The 20,522-nt window shown below is 50.1% G+C and overlaps 1 protein-coding gene across 5 annotated transcripts in view; it reads left to right on the top strand.

Annotated features, from left to right (window-relative positions):
• SLC26A9 (solute carrier family 26 member 9) overlaps positions 1 to 13,786 on the top strand; it is a 28,590-nt gene extending 14,804 nt beyond the window's left edge. For all 5 annotated transcript variants that reach the window (XM_032318400.1, XM_032318397.1, XM_032318395.1 and 2 more), the window contains 14 exons: positions 2 to 84; positions 839 to 986; positions 1,281 to 1,394; positions 1,608 to 1,685; positions 2,243 to 2,338; positions 4,223 to 4,329; positions 4,993 to 5,062; positions 5,194 to 5,286; positions 5,402 to 5,515; positions 6,093 to 6,374; positions 7,433 to 7,487; positions 8,651 to 8,796; positions 10,251 to 10,322; positions 11,602 to 13,786. In XM_032318400.1, the coding sequence (XP_032174291.1) occupies positions 2 to 84; positions 839 to 986; positions 1,281 to 1,394; positions 1,608 to 1,685; positions 2,243 to 2,338; positions 4,223 to 4,329; positions 4,993 to 5,062; positions 5,194 to 5,286; positions 5,402 to 5,515; positions 6,093 to 6,374; positions 7,433 to 7,487; positions 8,651 to 8,796; positions 10,251 to 10,322; positions 11,602 to 11,649 (1,506 nt within the window). In that variant the 3' untranslated portion in view covers positions 11,650 to 13,786. The remainder of the gene's footprint in view (position 1; positions 85 to 838; positions 987 to 1,280; positions 1,395 to 1,607; positions 1,686 to 2,242; positions 2,339 to 4,222; positions 4,330 to 4,992; positions 5,063 to 5,193; positions 5,287 to 5,401; positions 5,516 to 6,092; positions 6,375 to 7,432; positions 7,488 to 8,650; positions 8,797 to 10,250; positions 10,323 to 11,601) is intronic.
• The last annotated feature ends 6,736 nt before the right edge of the window (positions 13,787 to 20,522 follow it).

The raw sequence follows: 20,522 nt of genomic DNA, 5'->3' as shown, positions 1-20,522 counted from the left end.
GGTGGTGGTGGCGACAGCTATCTCTGGGGGCTGTAAGATGCCCCAAAAGTATCACATGCAGATCGTGGGAGAGATCCAACATGGGTGAGTCCGGGTGCCCCAGAAGCCTGCCCACCCCCCAACAACATGTCCTGCATGAAGGCCTCTGCTCAGAGACCCAGAGAGGACAACCTCGATGAGGAAGCACTGTAGACTCTATGACAATGACCAAGTGGAAATGATTTCTGTTATTTGATTTGGAAGAGAGCCATGCAATCAGCCAATGCTAGCTGTATTACAAACAGCGAATCTTAACCACCCCACAGCTCCCCAGATGTCCCATTTACTGGATGCTGCCAGAGCAAAGCCTCTCTGATCAGCCCTTCGCCGGCTCTTCGCCTGCTCTAATGTGTTGGCTCTTTTCCTCCATGTGGAAAGGAAGCTATTAGCCTCAAAACAACACGTGTGGAGCATCGACTCTGTGCCAGGCACCACGCCAGGCCCTGGGAGGGGAAGGTGGTGGCTGTGTTGCAGGGCTGGAGGAGAGGCTGGAGGGGGAGAAGGAGAGGGCGGGGAGCTGGGGATTGTGGATCTGTGGACTAGTGAGCACAGAGTCCAGAACCTGGGCGTGAACACACGAGACGCCACCACTTACTGGCTTTAGGACCTCAGAGGAGTGAGTTTCTACGTCTTGGCTTCTGCTTTTGTTGATGGGAGCATGGCAGCTCCTCACAGGGTCATACTGAGGACGTAGACCCGGGCACACTATGGAGCCTGGCCAGTCCCCGTGGGTTGAGAAAGGACTTGCCCTCCTTTTCTCACACTTCCGGGCCCTGCCTGCTCTCTGGCTCCTTGGCAGGTTCCCCACTCCCGTGTTGCCTGTGGTTTCCCAGTGGAAGGACATGATGGGCACAGCCTTCTCGCTGGCCATTGTGGGCTATGTCATCAACCTGGCCATGGGCCGGACCCTGGCCAGCAAGCACGGCTATGATGTGGATTCGAACCAGGTAGGTCCAGCTACCTACAGGGCAAAGCAGGACGGGCCCCGTCCCACAGAGGCCTGGCGACAAGTACTGTGGGGCTCTTGGGGCTGTGGTGAGCAAGGTGCGTGCCGGTGAGCAGGAGGGGCTCTGACTGCAGGAGGCTGCCTTCAGCTTGCTTGGGAGTGTCTGGCCTTCTAGCTGTAGGGTCATTCTCAAGTCCAGGGCCCAACATCCAGCCTGCATGGATGACTATGTTGGTCTCTACCTGCTGCCCACCCCCCGTAACCCCCACCTCCAGTCCTGCCCCTGTCCCCACAGGAGATGATCGCCCTGGGCTGCAGCAACTTCTTTGGCTCCTTCTTTAAAATCCACGTCATTTGCTGTGCCCTCTCTGTCACTCTGGCTGTGGATGGTGCTGGAGGAAAGTCCCAGGTGAGTGCTGTAGCAGGGCAGTTGGGGGGAGAGGTGAGAGGGAAACAAAACAGCGGCCCCAGAGAAGCCGGGACACCTGCAAGGCGGGCCAGCTGCTTCTCCAACCTTCCTCTCCCCGACCGGTCTCCACTCCACCAAAGGCATCTGTTGGAAATAAGTCAACAACGAGAATATCACCCCTATGCCCTGTTCCCAACTCTTTCTCCGGAACAGGTGGCAAGCCTGTGTGTGTCCCTGGTCGTGATGATCACCATGCTGGTCCTGGGGTCCTATCTATACCCTCTCCCCAAGGTAAGAGTGCAGCAGGAGAGCGGAGGCAGACCGGAGACTCCAGTAAGAACAATCCCTAGGCATTGTGTGACCCTCTACAAAGTGACGACGGGGTCATGCTTTGTCCCGACCACAACCTGTAAAGTAGACAACACAGGGTTTACTTTCCTCCTTTTATAGGTGAGGGAAACTGAGGCTGAGGCAGTCTTAATGATGTGTGGTGATACAGCTCATAAGTGCAGGGCTTGTCGCCAACTCCAGCCTTCTGACCCCAGGGTCAGTCCCCCCATCAGTGTTTACAAGTGCTTAGGAGTGTCTGACTCAGAAGGCTCTTGGCATGGGGGCGGGGGGGTTGGAGAGGGAGGAGGGGTGGCATGGAGAAGGGCCAGGAGGGGCCCCACGGCCTTGGACCTGCACTCTCCAGCCCTAAGATGGAGTGCAGAGATCTGGGGGCTCTGGCAGCAGAGATGTTCTGGAACTGCAGCTTTGTCCTGTGAGACACCAGGGTCGGGGGTGTGTAGGCTGGGAGGAAGAAGGGGGTCCCCCAGGTGAGGAAGAGTGATGTTCTGTTTCTCCAGTCTGTGCTGGGAGCACTGATCGCTGTCAACCTCAAGAACTCGCTCAGGCAGCTCGCTGACCCCTACTACCTGTGGAAGAAGAGCAAGCTGGACTGTGTAGGTATAGGGGGGGCCTCTGGGTACCCCTCCAGGCCCCTGGTTCCCTCCTCCAACCCCACAGCCCCGTCAGCTCTTTCTGTCCGGGATCCCTTTGCTCTGCGGCTACCTCGTTGCAGAACCAGCTGCCAAGAGCCCAGGGTTTGGCGTGAGACATCCTGTGTTCACACCTTATCTCAGCGGCTCACTGGCTCTGTGCTTGGCCCTAAACCAGCAAGTCCCTTAACTTCTCTGAGTCTTGGCTTTCTCACCTGAAAAATAGGTATCTTATACTCTGTACCCACCCACCCCCCGGGGTGTTTATGAGGAAGAAATGAGATAATACAAGCAAGAAGCATGTTACCTGATTTGTACCCCGGGTCCAGTAAAACGTAGCTATGGTTATCTTTATGATCTGTAGTTGCAAAAAGAGCAAAAGCAGAAAGAAATAGTTCTTAAAAAAACAGCGACAACAAAAACCCTAGAACCTAAAGCCAGTGTACTGGGATCTTGAGTGAGTTGCCAGATCTCTCTGGAATGCTGTTTCCTCCTCTGTAATGGGGATGACAGTCATGGCCACATCACACACTGGGGTGGAGGATTAAATGAAAAGCACCGGGAAAGCACCGGGCAGCTATGCCATGCTCAGCAAACATGACTGTTATGATTAGTCACGGTCCCAATGCATCTTGCGTTGGACAAGAGTATTAAGATTACCAGGTACCGACAATTACAACCACCATCCCCAGTTAAGCTCCACCGTAACTTAGGAGAGGATTTACTGACTTCCTTTCAAGATGATGAAACCAAGGGGCCCCTGGCTGACTCACTCAGACGAGCGTGCAACTCTTGATCTCTGGGTCGTGAGTTTGAGCCCCACGTTGGGTATAGAGATGACTTAGATACATAAAACTTAAAAAAAAAAAAAAAGATAAGGAAACCAAGGCTCAGAGAGGTTACAGTACTTGTCAAAGGCCACAGGGGTAGTAAATAGTAGTCAGGATTGGAACCCAAATCTTACACAGGCAAACCTCTGCGTGGTACTGTCTCCTGGGGTTGCCTGCATGAGGAAAATCCTTAAAGCCAGAGAAGTGAGTGGTCCATCCGGGGTCCCCCAGTGAGTGATGAGGATAGGGGAAAGTCATGTTCCAATGCCCACCCTACTGATCTGCTTTTACCACATTGCCACAATCCTCCACCATGACAATCGTCCCTGAGATTTACATTGTGTTTGGGCTCCTGTCTGAGCCTCACTGTTCTCTGCAGGAACGTGGGCAGATTTGTTTCCTTTAGAGGAATTTGGGGGACTGTAAAGGACAATCAAGGGGTCCAACCAACAGCAGCCAACCCTGCCCCCACCCACATAGCCAGACCCCAGGCGGGGAGGTGGGGAAGACCACTGAGCCTGTGTCGGGCATACACAGCCTCCCGTTAGGTGGAGAAAGGGAGCTCACGCTTGTGGAGTGACCACTGGGTGCCCATCGCTAGGCTAGGACCTTTAGGTGGCTTAGCTCTTTCATCCTTTCATGAAACACGTGTCACTGCTCCCCTTTTGTGGGTCCGGCAACTCGGCTCATCACTAGTGAGTGGGAGAATGAAACTTTGAACCCCGGGTGGATCTGACCCTCATGCTCTCAGTGTGCTCCACGCTGCCTCCCTGGGTGGCCTGGCCGCCTCCTAAAAACCCAGCGAGCTTGCTAGCCACGCTCCGTCTGGGGGAGACAGGCAAGCGCGCCCAGAGCCGCAATACAGAAGACAGGGCAAAAATGCCGTGAAAAGGGGAGGACGGGTCTGAGTTTGCAGAAACAGGCGCTGGCCTGTTGAATGGCCTTGGCTATTGCCAAAAGACCTCCCAGAAGAGGCAGCCTTCTCCCCAGGCCTGCTCTGACGTGTCTGTCCTCACAGTGTGTCTGGACGGTAAGCTTCCTATCCTCGTTTTTCCTGAGCCTGCCGTGCGGTGTGGCCGTGGGCGTCGCCTTCTCCGCCCTGGTGGTGGTCTTCCAGACTCAGTTGTAAGTAACGGCCCCCCCACCCCCGCAAGGCGCGGCAGTGCCCCCCCCCAACCCCGCGCCCAGGCTGGGCTGACCGATTGCCATATCTCAAAAGCCCCAGAGGAAGCCTTCCCGGGCTCGAGGGCTAGGGGGCCAGACAAAGTAGGGAAAGAACAGGAGTCTGTCCGAGGGCATTGCCAGTCCCCAGACCAAACGGGACCCTCCCCGGGGGAATACCAGGCCAGAGGACAGATGCCGTGTCCTTCCTATAAAAAGATTAAAGGGTACAGGCCAGGGGCACCGCAGAAAGAGGTTTCAGGCCAGGGCAGGAAGGATGCTCTATGTGAGGGTAGCACTGTCTTCTCGCCTTGAGAACTCAGAACCAGGAAGTGGTGACTTCGGGGCCACCCAAGCTTGTCACCTCACATACTCTACCTCTTCTCTGTGCCGAGCCCCAGGCTGGGAGCTATGTCAAGGCCCCACCTGTCATCCTTCAGGTCATAGCCCAGCCATAGGCCACCAGGCATGTGTCTCCAGTATAGAAAGACCAACCCAGCATGCCCGGGGAGGAGAAAGGGACCCCACCCCATCCTGCTTCTGCCCCCGCTCCCATCCAAGTATCCTTCCAGGCCCACTGGCTTTTAGCATGATCTTTTTTTTTTTTTCTTTTCCTTTTTCACCCAGTCGAAATGGCTATGCTTTGGCCCAGGTCATGGACACTGACATTTATGTTAATCCCAAGACCTATAACAGGGTAAGTAATCCAAAGTTAAGACCTATTTCTTTTGCCCTGCCCCCACCCCAAAGAAAAGAGGGTTTTAAAAAAAAAAAAAAAAAAGCCAATAAAGACATGCCTGCCACCTGAGCTCAGTCTCCCTGTCCTAGGTCCAGGAAATCGAAGGGGTTAAGATTGTCACTTACTGCTCCCCTCTCTACTTTGCCAACTCGGAGATCTTCAGGCAAAAGGTCATTGCCAAGGTAGGATGCAGGACTCTGGTGGCCAGAGGGGCCGATCAGAGAAGATGGGAGAAAGAGGGCTGGGAGGCAGGCCACCTCCAAAGAGGTCCAAACTGCAATTGTTTTCTCCCTGCAGACGGGTGTGGACCCCCAGAAAGTGCTGCTGGCCAAGCAAAAATACCTCAGGAGGCAGGAGAAGGGGAGGCTGAGGCCCACACAGCAGAGGAAGTCTCTGTTTATGAAAACCAAGGTGAACTGACACTAGGAGGAGCCTATCCTCCTGGATCCTGCCCCCTGGGGGCCCCCCCTCCCAGCACCTCTTGAAGCAAAGACATAAAGCCTCTGGGCATTCTTCCCCTTGGGTGAGGGGGCGCCAGCTCCTGGGGGTAACCACAGAGCCCCACGGCCCCTCCTCATTTTCTGGCTAAGACGGGATGTGGCGCATAGACTTAGGAACAACCCCAAATGGGGAGCAGCGGTGAATTTGCTGGGGTGCCCACCCAGGTTAGATGTGAGGGTGGGAGTTCTCGGGCACGGTTGTTTCCAGAGGCCCTTTCTCCCACAGCGGAGTGGGCCGAGGCGTCCGCGCCTCTCCCGGATGCCTCCTCCAGCGTTGTCTGGATGGTGGGAGACGGAGCACGCAGTCCCCGCCTGGGGAAAGGCCATTGGGCGGTGCCCTCCCTGCAGGTTTCTGGGGGCTCGTATTCACCACCTCGACATTCTTGACGTTACTGACTTCCACCTGCACATTCCTTGCCCCTGCCTCAACTATAGCAAAGTCTGATTCAGTCTGATGATGCCCTGCCCCCCCACCCCCCCATTCCCAGACTGTCTCCCTGCAGGAGCTTCAGCAGGACTTCGAGAACGCCTCCCCGACGGACCCCAACAACAACCAGACTCCTGCTAACGGCGCCAGCGTCTCCTACATCACCTTCAGCCCTGACAGCTCCCCAGAGGCCCACTGTGAACCACCAGCCCCCGCTGAGAACCCCAGTGAGCCCAGTGACATGCTGGCCAGCGTCCCACCCTTTGTCACCTTCCACACCATCATCCTTGATATGAGTGGGGTCAGCTTTGTGGACTTGATGGGCATCAAAGCCCTGGGCAAGGTGAGGCCCCAGGCAAGGGAGTGCCAGCCCACCCTCCACCCCAACACCCTCCCCGCTGCTCTCCCACACTCCTTGGAGCCCTCATTTTGACAAGGGAAGCTTCATTCATTTCAAAAGGGAGCTTTCCTCTGGACATGACCAGGAGAGGCAGCTCTCTGCAAAGCAGGCCTAGACAGCCCACAGTGATGAGCGGCTGGAAAGGAATCCCAGAGGGATAGTTGCTGCCCCACCTGCCTTAGCCCCTGTCTCTAGCAGAGAGACGCCCCAAGGTCCTTCTCAGGCCACCAGGATCCCACCCCGAGGTCCTCTGAGTAGAGTCCAGCCCGGGCCCTGTTCACGGTCTGCTGTTCTTCCCACCCTCACCCAAATACTCCAACATCAGCCAATTCCAGTCCAGCGAGAAGAGAAGACATGACATTAGTGCCCCACATTCCCAGACCAAACCGGCAGTCCATGGGACACCCTGAGTAGAGGTATCTATCCATCTGATACCTTTTCAGCAATGCCTCCGATGGTAGGGAGTCAGCAAGCCTCAGAGCTGGCTCAGATAGAGGCAGCCCGGGAAAACCGAGGCCTATGGACAGCACAGAGACCAAGTATCACACACAGAGCATCTGCTGGGTGCCCAGAAGACCCCCATCCCCAGCCGTGGGCTCAGCCTGCTTCCCTAGCCGGGACCTGGAGTCTAGGCCTGTCTCCAGCCTCCCCGCAGCTTCTGCCTGAAGCTCCAGTGTTGGAAGAGAGGTGAAATCCGGACATCCAAGCTACTGAGGGAAAAGCTCTGACCCCACAAGGAGGGGCCACGGTGTCTTTAAGTGCCCGCCTCATTGGCAAAGTGCATTTCTGTCCTGCTTTCCAGAAAAGCTAGTGGCCAGCACTCCAGGGAGAAGGGGTGTGCTTTGCTGCTATGTTTATCTCTGGCTGCCAGGGTGCTTGGGGCTGCTTATTTGTTTGGCTTCCCCTCTGAAGTGCGTTTTGTTAATCACTTTTGAGACCTACTCAGAACATTCCTTTCTTTTTGTCTCCCTATCCCAACACCCTTCCCCCAACACTTCTAGCTGAGCTCCACCTATGGGAAGATCGGTGTGAAGGTCTTCTTGGTGAACATCCACGGTGAGAGAGGAGGACATTTAGAGGACCCGAAGGTTGGGGGTGGGGGGAGGGGAGGACCAGGTTGGCGGAACGCTGCGTAGGAGGGTGGACACGAGAGCACTCAGATAACTCCCCCCGGCCACTGCCTGCGCCTTGGAGCACAAGTCAGAAGAGCCTGTGGCCAGACTGGGGAAACAGCCTAGAGGTCTCAGTAACGGAAGGAGGCGGGAAAGCAGGGGTGTGACGTGTAAGAGGGACAACCGGGATTCTAATTTGCCCCACTATTAATTTGCCTGCATCCTTGACCAAGTCACTTCATGTCTAGGCATCAGTTTCTACTTATGTCAAATTAGGGGGCTGACTAGATGAATTTGGGGTCTTCTCCAAACCTGTGAGCCCGTGAATGAGCAGATGGCACACACGCATGGTAGCTCTCTGGGGAACACAGGCACACTGTTTTATATACACACCATCTCCGAAGGGTGCATAGACATGGCCCTGAGGACATGCCCACAGAGCAGAACACTTTCACATTGTCTATGCGGATGCAGAGTGCGAGGTCGTGGACCGGAAGCAAGGACACACAGACATGAAACAGGACTGATGGGGCACATACACCGCACTTCCTGCAGAGATCCAGAGCCCTCCTGGGGGCTGGCCCAACTTCAGAATTAGCCTGAGCAGGACCCAGGCTCCAAGGAACCTGCTCAGAGGGAGAACCTGCAATGGCAGTTAGAGTCAGTGGGCTCCTCCCTCACTGGGCGGTCCTCCAGAAATCATCTCCAGCATTTGGTAAAAGTGAGGGCTTTTCCATGCATTGGAGGTTGTGGGAAAGTTCTAGAGAAATGAGAGAAAGAACAAACCGTCCAGGGATAGAATTGCCAGCAGCGTCCTTGGAGACAGTTTAGCCTTTCCCTCTCAATCCCCACAAAGTACCAACCCTCTAAATCAAACTGCTTCCTTCTGCCCTGGGTTGGAGGTTCCGCATCCTCAAGCTCACGTTGCCCTCTGCTGGCCAGAATGGATACTGCAAGGCCAATGCCTGGGTCCGGCGTTTGCGAATGCCCCAGAGTACAACCCTCAGTCCTCTCTCTTTCCCTTCCTTCCCTGTCGCCATCCTTCCTCCACCCCCAGCTCCAGACCACATGACTGTTACCTTTCTGAAAGCCTTTTCCTCCTTCCAGCCCAGGTGTACAACGACATCAGCCACGGCGGCGTCTTTGAAGATGGGTGTCTAGAGCGCGACCACGTCTTTCCCAGCATACATGATGCTGTCCTCTTTGCCCAGGCAAACGCCAGAGAAGTGGTCCCAGGACGTGACTTCCAAGGGGTAAGGTCCCTGCACGTTGGGAAGCCAAGGCTCCAGGGCACTGAAATGGCAAGACCGGGGGCATGAGAAAGAACATAGGAGAAGGTCTGGGTTCCAACACCAAGTCTGTCCTTTCACTTTTCTAAAACTGTCATTACCGAGTTCCTTATCTGGGACAAGCAGCCTAAATTAACTTTACCTACCTCACAGTGTTTTTCTTTTGCTTCCTTTTTAAGATCCACTGATAATCATGCCTTTTGTGTCACTTGGAAGCACTTTGTCTTCGGTAATATGTTTTATTAGTATTAATTTCCAGGTCACACAAACACTCAAAGCATATTAGAGTATGCCCAGGATTCTGGCATTGTCTACCTGCCTCCTCCTTCACTCGTTCTAGAAGAGGTTTGGGGCAAGGGAGGGGAGTGATTCTGCCCGTTTTAATCTAGCAGAGCTTAGAGCTTTCAGCCTGGTGATGGATGAAGAAGCTGGATCCAAGTTTGGTCTCAGTTTCTTGACATTTAATTTGCTAGCTCACTAAGTGGTATGCAAATGAGCTACAAATCACACCGTCTAGGACTCCAGAAAGCTGGGAGGCAGAAGAACTCTACCCCACTGACTGGGGCCCCAGACTGGCCCTCCCCAGCCTCCCCCCCATTCCACTCCCAGGGCCCCTCCCAGCTCAGCAGCCCCTGCCCTTGGCCTCCCAGGACTCCATGCCCCAGACCTCCTTATATATAAAACCTCCCCTGTCCTGGCTCATAAGAAAGGCTTTTCTGGCCCTGAAGCAACCATTTGCTCTTTGCTGGAAGAGACTGATGAAGGTGAAGCCATCTGTTCTAAGTGCTGAAAGACTGCCCAGGAAAACACAGGGCCCTGGCACCCGTCTTCCACTCTTAGAACAACTGAGCAGGAACAACAGGCCTTTGGGCTCCACAGAGCAAAAAGGGAGATTCTGGAAGAATCCTCGCCATTTATTACTGCAGAAATTATGCTCAGTTACTATGGTTATAGATCTAAAATGATTCATGGATGTAGAATGTATTTATACTTATATTTACATATTACAAAATATATTCACATATACATATGTGTATATATATAAATTATACACACACGCACACCCCTTTTCGACAGCATCATGAGGTAGAAAGCCCACCAAATGAGTTCAATTATCCTACCTTGGCAGGTGATGAGACAGATTCCCAGAGAAAGGAAATGGATTCCCCAAGGTCAGGCAGCTAGCCAGTCGTCCTTGTCAGCTAGGCCAACCTCCCCTGCCTCTAAGGTGCCCACAAAGGAGGGCAGCCCCAGATGCACCCCTCTGCTGTAAGGGGGAGGGCCACCCGTGCTACTTTTTGTGAGGTAGATGAGGGAGGGGAGGGAAGAAGCAAGAGGGCGAGTCATGTGGCAGAAAACATGGTGCCCCTCCGGAGGCTGCCAGGAGCTCATGCTGCACCCATCTTCCCCGCTTCCAGGCTCCAGTGGACCCGGAGCTGTCCCTATGTGATTTGGAGGAGGACAGCCCCAGCTACTGGGACTTAGAGCAGGTGAGCTGAGGGGCAGCAGGTATGGGGGGTGGGGGGCCCGGAGCGGGAAGGAGACCCTCCCAAACCCACGGTGTTCACCGGGCTCTCTCCCCACCAAGCCGGAGCCGGCCCCTTGAAGGCCACAATGTTGCTCTCTCCCAACTCTCCTGTAATGGCAGATCCCACCTCTTCTCACTCCCTGACAGGCATCACAGGTGGTGGGGGCGGGGGGGGCGGGACAAGGAACAAGGTTCTCAGGAGGTGATGTCTATGCTGAACTCTGCACCGTCTCCACACGTGATCTGGGACGGACGCACAACACACGAGGCCCCCGTTTCTATCACTGTAGAGCCGGGGAGCTGTGGGGGACGGCTGGCCCCGTCTACCTCACAGGATCCGTGAGGGATTCACATGTTCCTTCACGAAGGCAACAGACATGTGAGGACTGCTTGCCTGGCCCCGTTCCAGGGTTCTGGCCCAGTTCCCAGTTCTCAGCGCATCCAGCGCATCCAGCGCATCCAGCGCTGAGACCCATGCCCTCAGGACACTTCTATTTGGGGAGGGTCAGAATTCGAGGACTACAAATGTTGTCGTCTACGGCCAGCCCTTTAGCGCTTGTGGCCACGCGGGGGCGGGGGGGGGGTAGTGTCAGCATCCCCACAGGGCCCCATCGTCCTGACAGGGAAACTAGGACCACCCCCCTGCCCTGACTTACAAGAAACCCAGATGACTAGTTGGGGAGGAGTCTGGCTTCGGGCCTGGGGGTCGCATCTCACTTTGTACCTCTTCTCATTCCTTCTGGGCTTGAGTTCCGTGTCCTCCGAACAGGTCTCTGGGAGTGCTGATGGCGTGTGGGAGGCATTAGGAAAGAGAGCCGGAGCTACAAAGACTTGGCAGGCTGATTTCTGTTCTCCCGTGGAATCTCCAGCACATTCCAAAAACCTTGGCTAGGCCCCCAAACAGCTTATCAGAGCAAGAAAGGACTTTAGAGCGTGTCTGATCTTCCCCCTCCTGTCAGCTAACAAAGAAAGTGAAGCTGAGAAGGAGGAGGACACCTGAGGTCACAGAGCCCACCAGAGGTGATTCTGCACAGGTTCCAAGCATCTCCTCTCCTCACCTCTGTACAAGTTGGCCTCTCAGGCGGGGCCCGCCTCTCCCCGGCTCACGCACACACTCACACTCACACGCTGCCTCAGGAAGCTCTCTCAGGCCAGGGGCTCATAGGGTCACCTCACGGTGGCAGCCACTGGGAATCTGACAGGTCTAACGCCCTCCCTTCCCCTCCCTTGTCCTCCTGCAGGAGATGTTTGGGAGTATGTTTCACACGGAGACCCTGACTGCCCTGTGAGGGCCCAGCCAGCCCCCCACACTGTCTCCAGAGCACGTGGCATCCGGGACTCCCAAGAAGAACGAGCCTGGGGTCATGAGGAGGGGTGGGTAGAGGAGAGCACATCCACCAGGACCTCCGCCCCTCCCTACCCTCCCCCTCCTCCTCCTCCTCTCTCCTTTCCCCGCGGGCCTCCTGGCATCTCTAGAGCCAGCCAACCTCAGCAACAAGGAAAACCACCTCTTCACTCTCCTGCTGATGCTCAGGGCCCTGGCCAGAAGGAGAAAGCCTACAGCTCACCCCACCGCACCCACCCATGCCCTGCCCAAGGCAGCTGATGGGACCCCCACTGCACCCCCGCACCCTGGCCCAGATTGCTGCCTTTCAGAGTGAGCCAAGAACAGAAGGGAGAATGGGCCCCTGCTGACCTAGTGTGCAAAGGCCCTCGCGCCCCCAGCAGTTTGGTGTCAGATGGTGTCAAGCCATCACAGGACACAGGAACGAACTTGCTTAGGACTCAATGGCTTGCCCCGTCCTGCTGCCCCAACTCTGTCCCTGGCAGCTGTGTGCTCCTGGGACCACATGCTCCCTGCGACCCAGGACTCGGTCTTGACTCTGCCTCCTTCCTCCTCATCTCAAGGCTGCTGGGAGCTCCACTGCTGTTCAGCACTTCAGACTCAAGCCTGGGGGTGGCTAGGGTCCTGGGGCCGTCAGAGCTACCTCCCCTGAGGCAGCCCACCAACGTAGCTGTCCCCAAACATGATCTCTCCCTGCTGCCTTCAGGGGCTGCCCCCCTCCACTTGAGACCCGGGGGAGATCCAAAAAGGACATGTGGGTAGCCACCAAAGTCCTCTGGCAACCTAGTAACAGATGCCAGTTATTCTGCATAAAAGCTCTTGGAAATCCTTTCTTGTACTAGAGATTTGGGGGTGGGGTGTACTAGGGGCAACCAAGGGCTGGTGGGACCTGAGCCCTGATGGTCCCCTTGACTTCAGAAATGCCTCCCCCGCTTAGGAAATCAGCTTTGTGCTTTTTCACTTGGTGAAGAGCCAATGATTTTAGCTCTCCCTTATCAGCTTGGAGCCTAGATCCTTCGGCCAGCCAGGGGAAGAAGCCCCCCAAGAGCCAGTGGCACCCCCCAAGTGGGTGCAGAACATGGCAAAGGGCTGATCCAGATTGGGTCTTCCTCCACGGGCTTCCTTAACAAACTCAGGACCTGAAGTCATCATCTAGGACAGATGAGAAGAGGGATACGTTCTTTATGGATGTGAAGGGTTAATTGAAGAACCCTACTGTTGACTTGAAAATAAATAGATGGCATGTGCAAGTATTTGGGGAAATTCCCATGGAAGTGCCCAGAAAACCTTTCCGTCTTCCCTCCACTGTTTCTTCCAAGCTCCTTCAACTCAATGACCCTGCCCAACAGGTTGGGCTGGCCCAACCTGGAAAAAAAAGCCCCAATTCCTAACATCAGCCTGACCTATGCTGTGTGTCTGTGTGTTGAGCGAGCTGGTCAGCTAGCAAGTCTTCTTAGAGTTAAAGGAGAGGGTGCTGGCAAAGAGCCAACAGATTCTTGGCCTACAAGCATTGCTTCTCTGTGATTTCATTATGCCATCTGGCTGCCAATGGAACTCAAGACTTGGAAGGCAGAAGACAATGTTATCTGGGATTCACCGTGCCCAGCACCCGAAGTGCCAAATTCCAGGAGGACAAGAACTTTAGCCAATGACAACTCATCTCCCTTACTCCACCTCCTTCAAAGTCCATCTCAGGCCCAGGAGGTGGGGGGAGGTCACAGAGCCTCAAGACATCCCGAGCAGAGGTGTCCTTTGAACCAAGTGTCCAGACAGTGGAGGTAAAATTGGAAACGCATTCGGGAGAGGGAGGATTTGACAAAAACCTCACTACCAGAAGACTTTGAAAAGAATCCGAGCAAAGTCAAACAGACCATTGTCTGGACATGACTGAGGCAGGAAAGGAGGGCAAGGTAGCGAAATAATCCAGAATTTCAATACTTTTGAATGTTCTTCGTGATACTGACCTGTGATGATGGGATCCCCGGGGAAGCCCGGGACTCGCGATGTTTGTGTAATTTATTTAATTTAAACAGCATTCTCCTTTGGTTCATTTTGGTAATAAAGTGGTTTTGAAATGTGAACAGATGCATGTGTTTGGTGGGTTTTACATCAAGGCAAAGTAAGTCACCTCCAGAATAGGCTGGCCTTGCTTTGCTCTGTCCTAGAGGGAAACACAGGGCTAGGAGCCATCCACCAATGCAATGGAAGATTTCAGGACATTTCTTTCACTGTTGGCAAATCATATGGATGGAAAAAAAAAAAAAAAGGAGTATGATATGAAAGAGTTAAACAACAAAGTCAACTATCTTGATCTGGTGGACATGTGTAAAACTGCACACACAACATTTAAAATTTCTACTTCCTAAGTACACATAACATATTTATAGAAGTTGATCACATTCTAGGCTCTAAATCATTCTCAACAAATTTTGAGGAAGAGGCATTTTCCACAAGCAATGACCACAATACATTGAAGCTAAAAATCAATTACAAAAAGACAACTTGCACCAAAAAAGGAGGCCTTTAGAATTTTTTAAAAGATTTTATTTATTATTTATTTGACAGAGAGACAACAGTGAGAGAGGGAACATAGCAGAGGAAATGGGAGAGGAAGAAACAGGCTCCCCGTGGAGGAGGGAGCCCGATGCAAGGCTCGATCCCAGGACCCTGGGATCATGACCTGAACCCAAGCCAGATGCTTAACAACTGAGCTACCCGGGTACGCACCCCCCCTTTAGAATTTTTTTAAAAAATACTTCTAAATAACCCAGAGTCCAAAAAGAGATCCTATGGAAAACTGAAAACATTCAGACTTAAACAAGAATGCAAATACTATGTATCAAAACAGTACAGAGAGGGGCACCTAGCTGGTTCAGTCACTTAAGTGTCTGCCTTCAGCTCAGGTGATGATCCCAGGCTCCTGGGATGGAGTCCCACCTTGGGCTCCTTGCTCCGTAGGGTGCCTGCTTCTCCCTCTGCCTGCCACTCCCCCTGCTTCTGTTCGCTGTCTCTCTCTCTCTCTCTGTGTCAAATAAATAAATAAAATCTTTAAAGAAGAAAAAAATACCTGCAGGGAGGGGCACCTGGCTGACTGAATCAGTAGGGCATGCAATTCTTGATCTTCCAGTTGTTCAAGCCCTACACTGGGTGGGTTCAAGTCCTACGCTGGGTGTAGAGATTACTTAATATAAAATCTTCAAAAACAGAAAAGAAAAAGTTGACAGTTAATGAATGAACCAGATATTCAACTGTGGTAGTTAAAAACAAACAAACAAATAAACTCAAAGAAATTAAAGAAAAAGATAGTAATGGTAGTATAGCTAACATTTATTGAGCTGTTACTATAAGCTTCCAAATGCTTTACACATATTAACTCAATTAATCCTCCCAACAAGGGGAAGGGGGGATTATTATTATCCCCATTTCACGGATGAGGAAAGTGAAACTCATAAAGGTGTGTCTGTTTGTTTGTTTTTTAAGATTTTTATTTATTTATTTGAGAGAGAGGGAGGTCAAGCACAAGGGGTGGGGGGCTCAGAGGCAGAGGGAGAAGCAAGCTCCCTGCTCAGCATGGAACTGAGGGTGAGGTGTTCCATCCTAGGACCTGGAGATCAGGACCTGAGCTGAAGGCACACACTTAACCGACTGAGCCTTCCAGGCGCCCCCAGACAGGTTTTATGTAAGTTTCCCACTCAACACAACTCCGTGAACACGAAGGAGCTTAATATTTCCACCCAAGGGGTGTGCCTTGGTGACTCAGTCGGTTAAGCAGCTGCCTTCCGCTCAGGTCATGATCCCAGGGTCCCCGGCTCAAGCCCCACATCGGGCTCCCTATTCAGCAGGAAGCCTACTTCTCCCTCTCTGTCTATCCCTGCTTGTGTTCCCTCTCTTGCTGTCAAATAAATAAATAAAATCTTAAAAAAAAAAAAAAGATTTCAACCCAAGTAATCTGGCTCTAGAGCTTCAGCTCTTAACTACTACAAAGTTAAAAACTTAAGTGAAATGAATAAATTGCTAACAAAATATAATTTACCAAAATGAAATTTAAAAAACAAAACAAAACAGTAGAAAGTCTGAAAATCCTCCAGCCATTAGGTAAAACAGAGAAAACACCAGGCTCAGATTACTTTAATTTTTAGAATTGTTAGAAAAATATATTATGTTTCGGGCCCAATTTCATATATATATATATATATTACAGAGAATGCAAAAAAGAGAGAGAGAGGAAAGTCACTCCTTTAATAGTGTAAATTTAGTAGAAATAAGTCTCTCTCTCTCTGTAAAAGTAATCCAAAGGTAGATATGCCAGGGCTGGGATTGTCATGAGGTTCCCCTAGGACTCAGGCTACTTTCCTCCCTAGGTGTAGAACTCACCATCATGGTCCAACACGGTTGCTAGAGCTATGGCCATCACATCTGAGCACAGAAGGAAGGCTTTAACAAGAGTGTGTCTATAAAAACACCTCCTTGAATCACATGCAACAGTTTGGCTTGCCTTCCATTCTCCAAATGTAGTCACAGGGCAGAAGTCAGCTGCCAGGAGCTGGGAAATGTGGTCTTGCAGCTGAATATTCAACTGCTGAGCTCAAACTCAGGATTCTTGCTACTTAGAAAGAAGGGGAATGGATAATGGGGTCAGCTGGAAATCTCTACCATTTTGTCCGAGATTTCCAAGGCTATTGTAACACTTGATATTGAATCCAAAAGACATTATTAGAAAGAAAAACTACAGGCCAAAATCAAATTCATAAACAGAATTGCAAAAATCCTTAAGGAAAAATCCAGCAGTGGGTTTATCTAAGTAATGGTTTTTCCCAGGGTGGTTTACATTTTTTTAATTTATTAATGTGATTCACTACATTAACAGACTGAGGGAGAAAAGCATTTTGCCTGATATGGAAACACATTTTAAAGCTATAATAATTGAGTTAGTCATATTAGCATAGAAATAAACAAAGAAACCAAGGCAAAAAAAAAAAAAAAAAAAACCCAATAACAGGCCTTTTCACATATGAAAACATAGTAAAATGTCAGAGCTGGCTCTGCCAATCTCTGAGGACAGGGTAGCCTATTTAAGGAACAGTGTTGGGAAAACTGGTTATCTCATTGGAAAAAAAATAAAATTGTACTGTGATCTTATACCACTTATAAAAAAGTCAATTCCAGATGGATTAAGAACTTCACTGTAAAAGTTTAAACCTTTTAAGAGATAATATATTGAAATATATTTATGACCTTGAACTAGAGACTTACTAAATAATAAATAAAAAGTACCAATGATTTTTTTAAATGATAAGTTCACCAACATGAAAATTAAGACTTTAGTTCATCAAAGACCATAATGTGAAAACACATGACACAAATGGATAGAAATATGGCAACATAAGCATAACTGATAAAATATTAGTATTTAATATATGGAAACTCCTGGGTGCCTGGGTGGTTCAGTGGGTTAAGCCCCTGCCTTTGGCTCAGGTCATGATCTTAGGGTCCTGGGATTGAGGGCTGCATCCGGCTCTCTGCTCAGCAGGGACCCTGCTTCTCCCTCTCTCTCTCTCTGCCTACTTGTGATCTCTCTCTCTCTCTCTGTGTGTCAAATAAATAAAATAAATAAATATATGTATAGAAACTCCTAAGAGCCAGTAAGACAAATGACTCAAAATAAAAATGGGCAAAAGACAGAGATAGTGATTTTATTGAGACACAAGAATATCCAGTAAACAAATGAGAAGATGCCTAAAGTCCTTACTAAACTGGAAATACAAATCAATACCATGATGAGATATCCTTTTTCCGGCCGCTAGATGGGCAAAATTAAGACGTCTGAAATGCCAAGCACTCGCTCGTCAGAATATGCAGAACATGAAGCAACAGGAGTTCATACACTCAGCACAGCTTACTGAGGGGAGTGAACTAGTTCAATGGCTTTGGAAAATAATTCAGCATTATCTTATAAAGCTGAACATTCGCATATAATACAACCCAACGTTCCCACTCCTAGGTAGAGACCTCCGAGAATCTCTTTCCCCTGTGGCTCGGGTCACATGAATGCTGGGTGATGACGTATTTGCAGAATGCAGTAGCCTACACAGGGCATGCGAACAGCCTGCAGTGGGACAGAACAGTAGGGACAAACCCCACAAACTCCTGGTAGGGTGAAAACCACAAAGACTGTAAAAAGCGTGCTGTCACTTTTATAAAAGCAAGCGAAACCAAACTCTCTCTCTTTCTCTCTTTCTCCTAACCCGATACAGGGTGGAATGATTGAAAGCATACTCAGACACACCCCATTTCAGGGAGTGGTCACCTAGAGCAGGGAACGGAAGTAGCGAGGCACTAGGATACACACACACCTTTACCATTATTGATTTTGGGGTCGTGTTATTTGCTTTACACTTTCATTGCATGGATAGAGTATCAAATGTTACATGGTAAGAGAATTTAAAGGATATTTAAATTCAGGGAAACGTTTTTAATATAAGCTAAAGGAAAGAAGCAAAATACAGGACTTTGTATATGGTATGTATCTGGTTTTTTGTTTTTTGTGTTTTTTTTTTTGAAACAGACACACATTGGAAGCCCCTAAATTGAAGAGATTTGGGGCAGTATCTATGTAGTCTGTTGAATGTTATGAGTGTAAAGCGAGCACTGGGGTTGGAAGCATACAGGGAAAAAAGTTTAATTTAAAGTCACTTGCGATCTACTGGAAAGAGATGATGTTAAACCAAATAAATATATCACTTCTCCCTCTTTGTCCTCTGAAATGACTGCAGTGGACATCCTTATTTAGTCATCACCATCCCCCAACCCCCCCCACTGCACCCCCACACCCACCCTGTTTGATTTAATTGACCCCCCTCCCTTGGGTGGTCTTTCTATTTAAATCAGGGAAACGGAGCTAGATCTCCCAAATGCACTTGGATCTTGTGTTTGAGAAAAATCAACAACCCAGTACCAGATGCAAGTCACATGAAAGTGCCCCCAAAACACAGGTATGTGTCCTTTTTGTCTTCCCCATCTTGCCTGAACACGGAGTAACACTCTGTGTGTACCAAACCTGAATGGATTTCCGCCACCTAACGCCCTCCTAACTCATTACTTCAAATCTCTACTTGGTCTCTAGGTATGCCTTATTAACACCTGAGAAACACATATTTTTTTGGGAAACTGCAGGTGTTAGGCCTTAAGAGTTTCACAACTGTTCTTTTGGTGTATGTCACCCCGTCATCGACTCCTTTAGGGCATGCTTTGAGCACCATACTCTCGGTCTTGCCTGTTGTATTGTTATTTACACATAGTAAATTATTTTTTCCAAGTATGCTGCATGTCTGAAGTTTTGAAGTTTTTAATAAAAAGCATGCCAGTATGAATATCAGCAGTTAATTTTAGTAACATTGGGGGGGGGGTGGTGAGGATTTATTTCTTCCTTCCAGAGAGAGAGAGGGAGAGAGAGAGGGAGGAGCACAACACCCGGCTGACCCCAGGAGCACAACACCCGGCTGACCCCAGGAGCACAACACCCGGCTGATCCCAGGACCCAAGATCCTGACCTGACCTGAAACCAAGAGGTGGATTCTTAACTGACTGAGCCACCCAGGCACCCCAGTAACACTGGACTTTTCTTCAAGTTCATTAAGAGGTTTGAAATAAAGGCGTGTTCACTAGTGAAAGAATAGAGGGGATGAGGGTCCAGATCAAATCGTCCAAAGTCAAATGTCAAGACAATGAAGAGCCATCAGCTGCCCTGGCCTGGTTCAAGAACAGAGGGGCTTTGGGGCATGAGACCACACCACTCTCATCCCCAGGTGCCATCCTTCTCTGAGCTTGTCTTTCTATCCCTACTCCTCTGGCCTGTTGGCAGTGTTGTTCACTTATGCTATACAGAGGAAAATGGGTGTAAGGCTCCTATGCTTTGCCTAATGAAATTTGCTGGCAGCTTTAGCCACGTTCCTTGTGGAGTGATTTTCTTTGTGCTCAGAGTGACTGGATTCGGAGTCCTAATGTTCTTTTGTATGGAGCAGCCCTTTATCTGTATTTTAGCAGAACTGTTCCTCTCTATCCTTTATCACTTTTCCTTACTTTTAGTTCCTTTTTAAAGTATGCATTGAGGTGTGTGTGTGTGTGTGTGTTCTCTGCCTTCGGCTCAGGGCATGATCTCAGGGTTCTGGGATCGAGTCCCACATCGGGCTCTCTGCTCAGCAGGAAGCCTGCTTCTCTCTCTCTCTCTCTCTCTCTCTGCCTACCTCTCTGCCAACTTGTGATCTCTCTCTGTCAAATAAATAAATAAAATAAATCTTTAAATAAATAAATAAATAAATAAAACATACACCTTATATGTGAGTGTTTGAGGGCATAAAAAAAAGTTGAATAACACATCAAAATATTATGCGTGAGTATCTCTGGATAATGATTTTTTATTTTTCATATAAAAGACAAAAGTTTAAAACTGTAAAAGATGACACATCAAAATATATGTATGATATTGAACTAGAGAAAGATTTATTAAGCAAGAAAATAAAAAAGGACTGTGTAAGAAGCACAATTTGTTTTCTTTATATTTCCTTGTATTCTCCAAATAATTCGCAAGGGCCTAAACATGTACTAATCTTAAAATCATAAAAATTTTGAAGTTTGGGGGTGCCTGGATGGCTCAGCTGGGTAAGAGTCCTGTGGGGAAACCCTGCGTCCAGCTCTGCCTTCAGCAGGAAGCCTGCTTTTCCCCTCTACCTCTGTAATCTCTCTCTCAAATAAATAAATAAAAATCTTATTAAAAATGTTTTTGAAGTTTGGTAGAAATTAAGCCACTTTGTATAAAAA

Source organism: Mustela erminea, chromosome 17 (assembly GCF_009829155.1).
Source record: "Mustela erminea isolate mMusErm1 chromosome 17, mMusErm1.Pri, whole genome shotgun sequence".
NCBI lineage: Eukaryota > Metazoa > Chordata > Mammalia > Carnivora > Mustelidae > Mustela > Mustela erminea.
Note: the sequence above shows the minus strand (reverse complement) of the source record. Positions and strands in the feature narration are given on the sequence as shown.